Below are 7,337 nucleotides of genomic sequence, written 5' to 3' on the forward strand. Positions count from 1 at the left end.
TTCCCAAAGTCATGGGCATGAGGACAAATCATATGGTCACAACAGGCCCTTTTAAACTGAAAAATCTATTAGTCTTCCTCTCATGCCCCTATTCCTTTCACCATTTTTCTGGCTCTGACCGCAGCAAGTTCATATTTCACACACAGGTCACCAGACATTCCTCCTCCTACCTACGCCCCAGCCTTCATTGCTACCTAGTCCTTCCCCCATGCCTGCTGCTGTCATTCGCACACTGATTTAGGTTGAGCAGGGACCTTATTTTTCTGTAAAACACCATGTGCATGCGCACAGAAAAATGGACCCACTTCACGAGTAATAAATCATAGCTGCAGATCAGACACTCTCATTTTTTCGCTTTGTTTTCTTCCTAGTGGGTGCCAAATGAGCTGCAAAATTAACGTTGTGCCTCTGTTCTGATCACCGACAAAGAATATGCGGAGAGCAAATCAGGACTTCTCTAGTGAGGGGGCTGGACTAGGAGTTTCATACTCAAAACCATAAGCTACCTGTTGGGCCCCACCCGGGTGAGACGTACCCCCGACACAAAACCACACCATGCAGCTGTCCTTCCTTTTGCAATACTGCAGGCGAAGTGCCTGCAGTGTCAGTGCTGCCTCCTCTTCCATCCTGGCTTTGGTAGTTCCCTTCCTGACCGGATAGCACAAAGCCAGCTTCAGGACTTGTTTCAATAACACATTTTCTCAGGCAACTAATTAGTCTTTAAGTCTGTCTCTGCTCTAGGTAGCACAGGAGGTTTCAAAGGGCAGGCGGGCTGGAAGATGCCTACCCTGCTTTGAGTCATGATCATCTTGCCTCTGATGTAAACTGGCTCATTAAATGTCAATTTGACTTACCCCCTTTCAGATGTCTCCAGTCTCTGCTGATAAATAGATTTGTGTGTCTACAACGGAAACCTCTTAAAGCCAAGTCTATCTTTGAAGAGAACAGCTGCACTCTCTGCTCCTATAACCAGGATTGCACTCGGCATGTTATCATCCCTTGCAATAATTTGGGGCTTTCATTCTGCTTTCCTGTGAGCACAGCCCCATTATCTCGGTCTTCATCATCTGAGCCAAAATGGAACAGGTGGTGAGCGAGAGCTGGAAACCTGTACTTCCCAGAGGGACCCAGGCCATGAGCAGGGTCCTCCACGAGACACAGCTGGGGCCTGGTAGGTGGAATACCTGGGTTCTAGTACCAGGTCTGTCACTGACCCTACCGGGGGACATTAGGCACCTTTCCCCTCTGCTGCCTGCCTATTCTCTACAGCAGAGACTGGCTCCAGGGTCCCCTATATAAAACATAACCCTCTGGTGGGTGTCCATAGACCAATGCTCACAATTACTTCAGAGGGACCACTCAGGGGCTAAGAATAAAAGCCACCATGGCTGACTCTTGCTGTTAGCTATTGGAGGCTCTTTGCAAATCTCTCCCCCCGCCCCGCAGGGCCCACACTCAGTAAATGCTGCACAGAAGAGAAGTTTACCCGGTGGCAGAACACATTACAGAATGGCCACTGAAAGGGGCAACACAGCTTTTTCAGCCCGTTCTTACAGGCCTTGATCCCTGGAGATGTTTGAGAGCTTGCAGCTCTCCTCTGCAGAAGGGGAGCTACCAGTGTGCATGCAGCCCTTCAGGATCAAACCTGTGCACAGCACAGATGAGGGCTCCTTTGAAAATCCAGCTCAGTAGAAGGTCCCTCAGAAACAATATGAAACCAATCCTCTGGGTATGTTCCTAGTTTCACTGCACCAATTTCTCCAAGCCGAGACGCATTTACATGCACAACACTGCTCGCCACGCCATTCGCATTAACAGCTCCACTGAATCACCGCGCTTTGCGCACACACATCATTGAAGCAGACTTACCTTCCTGCTCTATGTACACTTCCCTCCCCTCTGTGTAAGGGGAGGCAGCCCTGCAGCCCTGCTCCACCACACCAGCAGACCCCCTAATGAGTCCCACAAAGGGGATTCACGGATCAGAGTTGCATGAGTCAGAGAAGCGAAAGGTTTGTTAGAGCCCCGACTCCGAGCTTCAGGCTGAGAGATGGGGCCTGATTCTGATCTCATACCTGCTACACACTTCTCTGGAGATCATCAGCATAAGTGAAATGGGCAGACAGTTCCCCATGCGTGAGTGCCCCTCTCACCGGGGTATAGAGGCCATTAACTGGAAACTATCCGTAGCAGCCATTGTCCCTTGTAGCTGTTGAACAGAACCTTTCCCAGGACGTTAGACGGTGTCAGTGCATCGAGGATGACTATAAAAAAACAAATTAATGCCCCAGGCTGCCCTCCACCTGCTTCCCCACCCCATGATGGCTGCCTCGGCGTCTGGGAGAGAAGGAAGGACCTACGGTTCGACTCTGTTTGAGAAGTGGCGCCGTAGCATGATGACCAGGGTGCTGATGACCAGGATGGTGGTGCACATGGCTCTTCCTCCATCACCATGCACTTCAGAAGGCCGGCGACATCTCTGCTGTTACCCCGAAGGCTGTGGCCAGGGCAGCAAAGCTGCCCTCTGCCTGGTCCTGTCTGCTCCCCGGTGCTCCCACGCATACAACAACAGGCAGGCTGCTTTCCCATCGGTCACCTGAAGGCTCTCATGAGTGGTGTTAGCAGGAATTACTGCCGGATCAGAGGTAATTAATGGCAACCAAATGAGGACACCCTCCGCTGACCTTCACAGAGGGGAGGGGACTGGGCTGTGAGGCCATGACACCTTCAGCTCTTAATTGATTTGGGCTTCCCCGCAGTTGCAAACAGTGGGCGAGTTGGAGATGTGACAGGCTGGAGGTCCCTGCTGTGTAGTGGCCTGTCCAGCACGCGGGCACCCCCAGTGCACACCCTCCTCTGCCCTGCCCACCACTGCAGTAGGGAGGTGCCCCCTGTGCTCTCTCCCTCCCTCCAGTCCCCTGCTTGCCACATCCCTCTCTCTATGAAGAGCTCCATTTTTCCTCTCCCTGCCCCTCCCTGATCATCCTTTAATAATCTGACAGCCTGAAGACTGAATGTAATGCCCCAGGGGCTTGCTCTAGCCAGCTGCTCCTTTAGAATTGTCCATCTGAGCTCTCTTCCCCTTTCCCTTCTCCGCTGTCTCTGTGAACTCCTCTTCTCTCTTTCCCTCCAGTGTGGTGCCAGCACCTCTCTCTCTTCAGCTACACTCTCTGTATTGGACTTCTCATGAGACCTTTGTCCCCTCTTAAATCTCAGCTGAATGCTTATAGGACCCTTTTTTTTCCCCCCCTAGTCCTCTTAGTTCTTTCCTTCTGTTGTTGGTCTGATGACAGCATGCACCATGCCAGTTCATTTTCCCGTGCAAAACAGGACTAGAGGCAATGCTGATTTTCAGGTTTAGGAGAGCACGCAGGAAAGAAGCCGCTGTAAGACAGGCAGACACAGGAACGCAAACACTGCTGCTTTACTGTGGGATAACAGACAGACATACAAGCTAGGAAACCTGATGGAAAGTCCGGGAGGAGACAAGAAGCTATCTCCTTACTGGGAGATCAGTTCAGGAGAGTCCAACTCAGCAGTGGGTGCAGTGCTAACCTCACCTGGGTCAATGTTGCAGGTGCTTGATTCACTAGCATTTTACAGCAAGATAACCACAGTGCATTAGTAGTGCCCTTGTAAAACAAAGTGCCACCATATCATTAGCAGGGGCATAGACCTAGGCAGACAAAGTGCACTGCTCTGCACTTTGAGCTGAGGAATAAATGGCAACCTGGACACTCCCCCACACTGAAAGGACTAACTCACACAAACCAGAACGCTCCTGTGTACGTCCCTCCACGCACTGCACAAACGTTGCCATTACCCCACTGCTTTCTTCTGCTTTCTTCCCCCACTGCTTTCTTCTGACTTAGCCCTCTGAAGTGTGTGTGGATGAAGGTACCATAAAGATGAGATGATTCTGCATTCTCAGACCTCTCCTCAGTAGGACTGGAGAGCGTGGCCCAAAGCTATCTATTTATATCTGGCCATTTGAAAATATCACATAGCTTCCGCTTTTTAAAACAGCTTAAAAAAAAATTAAGTCAAGAGAAAGCCAGATACAACCACCATGAGCCTGGCAGGAGTTCTTGAATCCAGATCCAAATCCAAATCCAATTAGTGCCAATAGTCTGATTTATACAGTTGGTCAAGTCAGGACTACAGATCAAAACCTCTCTCCTTTTAACTCTACAATGCCACAGGACTCTGATATCCTTATAATTGATTATCATTCCATGGTGAGATCAGGTAAAAATGCATAAAGTCTAAAAAACAACTCTGAGTCTAAAACTCATGCACTGATCTGATTTTATACAGTTGATCCAAACTTGGAGCTCAAGGTTCACTCATCTCTGAGGCTGGGAGGATGGGATGATTTACATGTAAATCAGAAGAAACATTTCTGTAACCTCTTTAGCTTCCCTTCCAGGATGATTGTAATGCTGGTGAATAATTTATCACAACACAGAATCAAATACCTTGTGGGTGCTAAGGCTCACATTACACAGTGCTGATCAGACACACGCTGAATGATTCAGACCTCCATCAGACTCCTTGACTCTAAGTAATTTCTGAAACACACTGTGTATAGTGATATAGGAATGTTTTTCACATAGACTGTGCCCTAGGACCATTTTTGGTATGGTATGACATTATTAAATCCATATAAATATAAACTTGAGCCCAAGGCACTGTATCTGGCTGAATATGTGCCAGCCTATTGTTATCTTGCACAAGAGTTGACCTTCTTTGTTTTAGTAATAGGCAGCTCATTGTTGGGACATAAGCACTGAATTTTCATGACTTTCAGAAATGTCAGTGCTTATCCAGGCTCCCTTTTCCCCAGTGTTGTCAAAATCCAATACAAAATCCAAAATTACTGCTGCTGAAGCTCATACAAGAGCTAGTGACCACAGCTTTCCCCACTGACATCCTGATTTCTGTTTTGGAGCCCCAGGTGAATGAGAGCAAGAAGGGGCAACATTTAGAAGAACCAAAGAGATACCATCATCTATGGGCAAGCCCATCATTGTGGGACAGTCTCTAATTTAACACAGGACTATGATGTTGGCTGCTACCTAATTGTATTGGTTGGGCAGTGATAGCGAGAAGGAAGAGAGAATGAGAGGATGTGGCTTCTATTGGTTTCTAACCTTATTAGAAGGATAGGGAGACATTTGATCGAATCCTAGTGCTGACCCTAGAGAGTCTGCTTACTGTTCAACATACAGTTTCTCTACATCCTCTTCACAGATGCCTGTTGATATCCTTCCCCCACACCCGAGACCTGCATGGCATGGCATGGCCCTTTGTGATGGAGAACACTTGATTCTTCTGTGGGGAAAGATCGTCAGATCACCTCCTCCCACTGGAGCTGGGAGTAGGGAACTCAGTACATTTCCACCTATGCAATTTCCCCTTCCACATGCAAGCCATCCCCACCATAGGAAGAATGTGCCTCGGTGGTATCAGAAGTACAAGAGAAGTCACTGCTAGCAGTACAAGATTGTAGTCCAAGAACTGCAGGCTGTCTGGGTAGACTCCACACATAACTCCAGTGCTGCATCCAGTAACCAGAAATGGGGAAGGACTTCCTTCTAGGATGAGTGGCCTGAGATCCATAAGCCATGGTTCCTGTTATGTTCACCTAATGTAATGATCTCAGGGCGTTCTCTATACTAGCAAAACTTTTCCCCAGCTGGAAGCAGCCCAGAGAAATCTGTGCATCAGTACTTCTGCCTAGTTGACATTCAGTAAACTCACTTGGAGAAACTTGTTGTTCTGTAATGTGGTAAATCAGTTCCAAACAAGCTTGATTGACATAGAGAGATACATATTTCAAAGACAAGGTAATGTGAGCAGCCTGGTTAATGCTTCCTGCCCTAGACCTTGAGTGCAGGGATGGAATGGAAAGGCAGAATTAATGGGTTCTGAAGGCTTTTCTTTTTAAGATATGAATCAATGAATCTTTATGGGAAGCATGGCATTGTGAGCTGAATAAGAATTGGAGCTTGTCTTTGAACTGGAGCTAGGTTCCTTGACAGTGTTTGCTTCATGTTCTGGCACCAAATGCAAGATGACATGAATACTTTAGCAGCCTGCCTTTCCAGCGCTCCCCGTGGCATGATCAGACCAGCTTCAGAGAGTAAAGTTTCAACAAAGAGAATCCTGTTGGAAGTGTCAGCTTGATTCCCAATAGTCCTGTCACTTCTGCTCGCTGCAAAGGTGTCCGACTGACAGGGGTTGTGCTCATGACTCTGATGGAGTCAGGGTGGGATCTCACAGCAACATCTGGATCTGGATTTCAGATGCCCCCAGCTGCATGGGGGATTGGACAAGCTCAGGACCTTCTTTCTGTTGTCCCTCTAATCTAGGGCATGAGGACGGAGCAGGTTAGCGGGACACACTGAACAAAGGACACCACAGCCCAAGGTGGGAGCAGTCAGCGAGGGAGAGGGCAGAAGCTGAGGGTGTCTCTCTGCTGTGCTTTATGTGAGTCTGGAGGCGGAGGTGAGGGGTGCTGGCAGAATCAGCTGGAACAGGGGGCAGAGCATGCTCAAGGGAGGGGCCGGACACAGTCCTCTCTCTTATAGCCCATCCTCCATCCATCAGTCCACTGCTGATCCATCCATCCATCAGTCTGTCCATCCATCCACCCATCCATCCGTCCATCCAATCTAAAAATATTAACAGACTAAGCAATTATACAATTTTAAAAATGGAGAGGGGAGTAGTGCAGGGCTTTTCAGCCCACTGGAACTGGTTTGTCTGCTCTATCCTGTGATAAGAGGGACCAAGCTGCAGTAATGAAACTACCTCCTGTTTCATTTAGGGGTCAGTCATCCTGGTTTAGTTCCACTTGCAGTGGGATGGGGTGGGCTGATACAACCTTTACAACAGATCAGCTACCATGTCCCAGAGGGTGTTTCCCTTCCCCTACCCCTCAAGGCAATATAATTGTTTGCTTGTTCATGTCCACAGGTGTTATTAAAGCACCTTTTCTATCACTCCCTTTGGATGAGTGTCTCCTGTCCACTTAGGTGTCCCTGCCTGACCCTCCAGGATTCACCACGAGGTTTCAGTTCTCCAGAACTTTGTGGGAAAAACCGGCACGTTCACTTCATTTCCAAGACCGGGTGGGACTGACATGGTCACCACTCACAAACACTGCCCTGACTTGCTGCTCTTTCTCTCTGCTCCCGGCCTGCCTTTGCAAATCCAGCCTGTGCCAAATCCAGAGTCGTCCCAGGGCTTCCTGCTGCAGGGATACAAGCAGTCGGTTGGGACTGCCTACCTTGGCTCTGCACCCTGCAGGAACCAGCTCGCAATAGCTGTCT

At 48.7% G+C, this 7,337-nt stretch overlaps 1 protein-coding gene across 1 annotated transcript; it reads right to left on the reverse strand.

Moving 5' to 3' along the window:
- Window positions 1-804: 804 nt before the first annotated feature.
- PRCD (photoreceptor disc component) lies at window positions 805-6,324 on the reverse strand. The gene is given in 5 exon segments (XM_090061589.1): window positions 805-963; window positions 2,357-2,457; window positions 2,490-2,524; window positions 2,565-2,684; window positions 6,284-6,324. Coding segments are annotated over 5 exon segments (456 nt in total).
- Between the last annotated feature and the right edge of the window lie 1,013 nt (window positions 6,325-7,337).

Source organism: Crocodylus siamensis, chromosome 8 (assembly GCF_052110815.1).
Source record: "Crocodylus siamensis isolate JL-2025a chromosome 8, ASM5211081v1, whole genome shotgun sequence".
NCBI lineage: Eukaryota > Metazoa > Chordata > Crocodylia > Crocodylidae > Crocodylus > Crocodylus siamensis.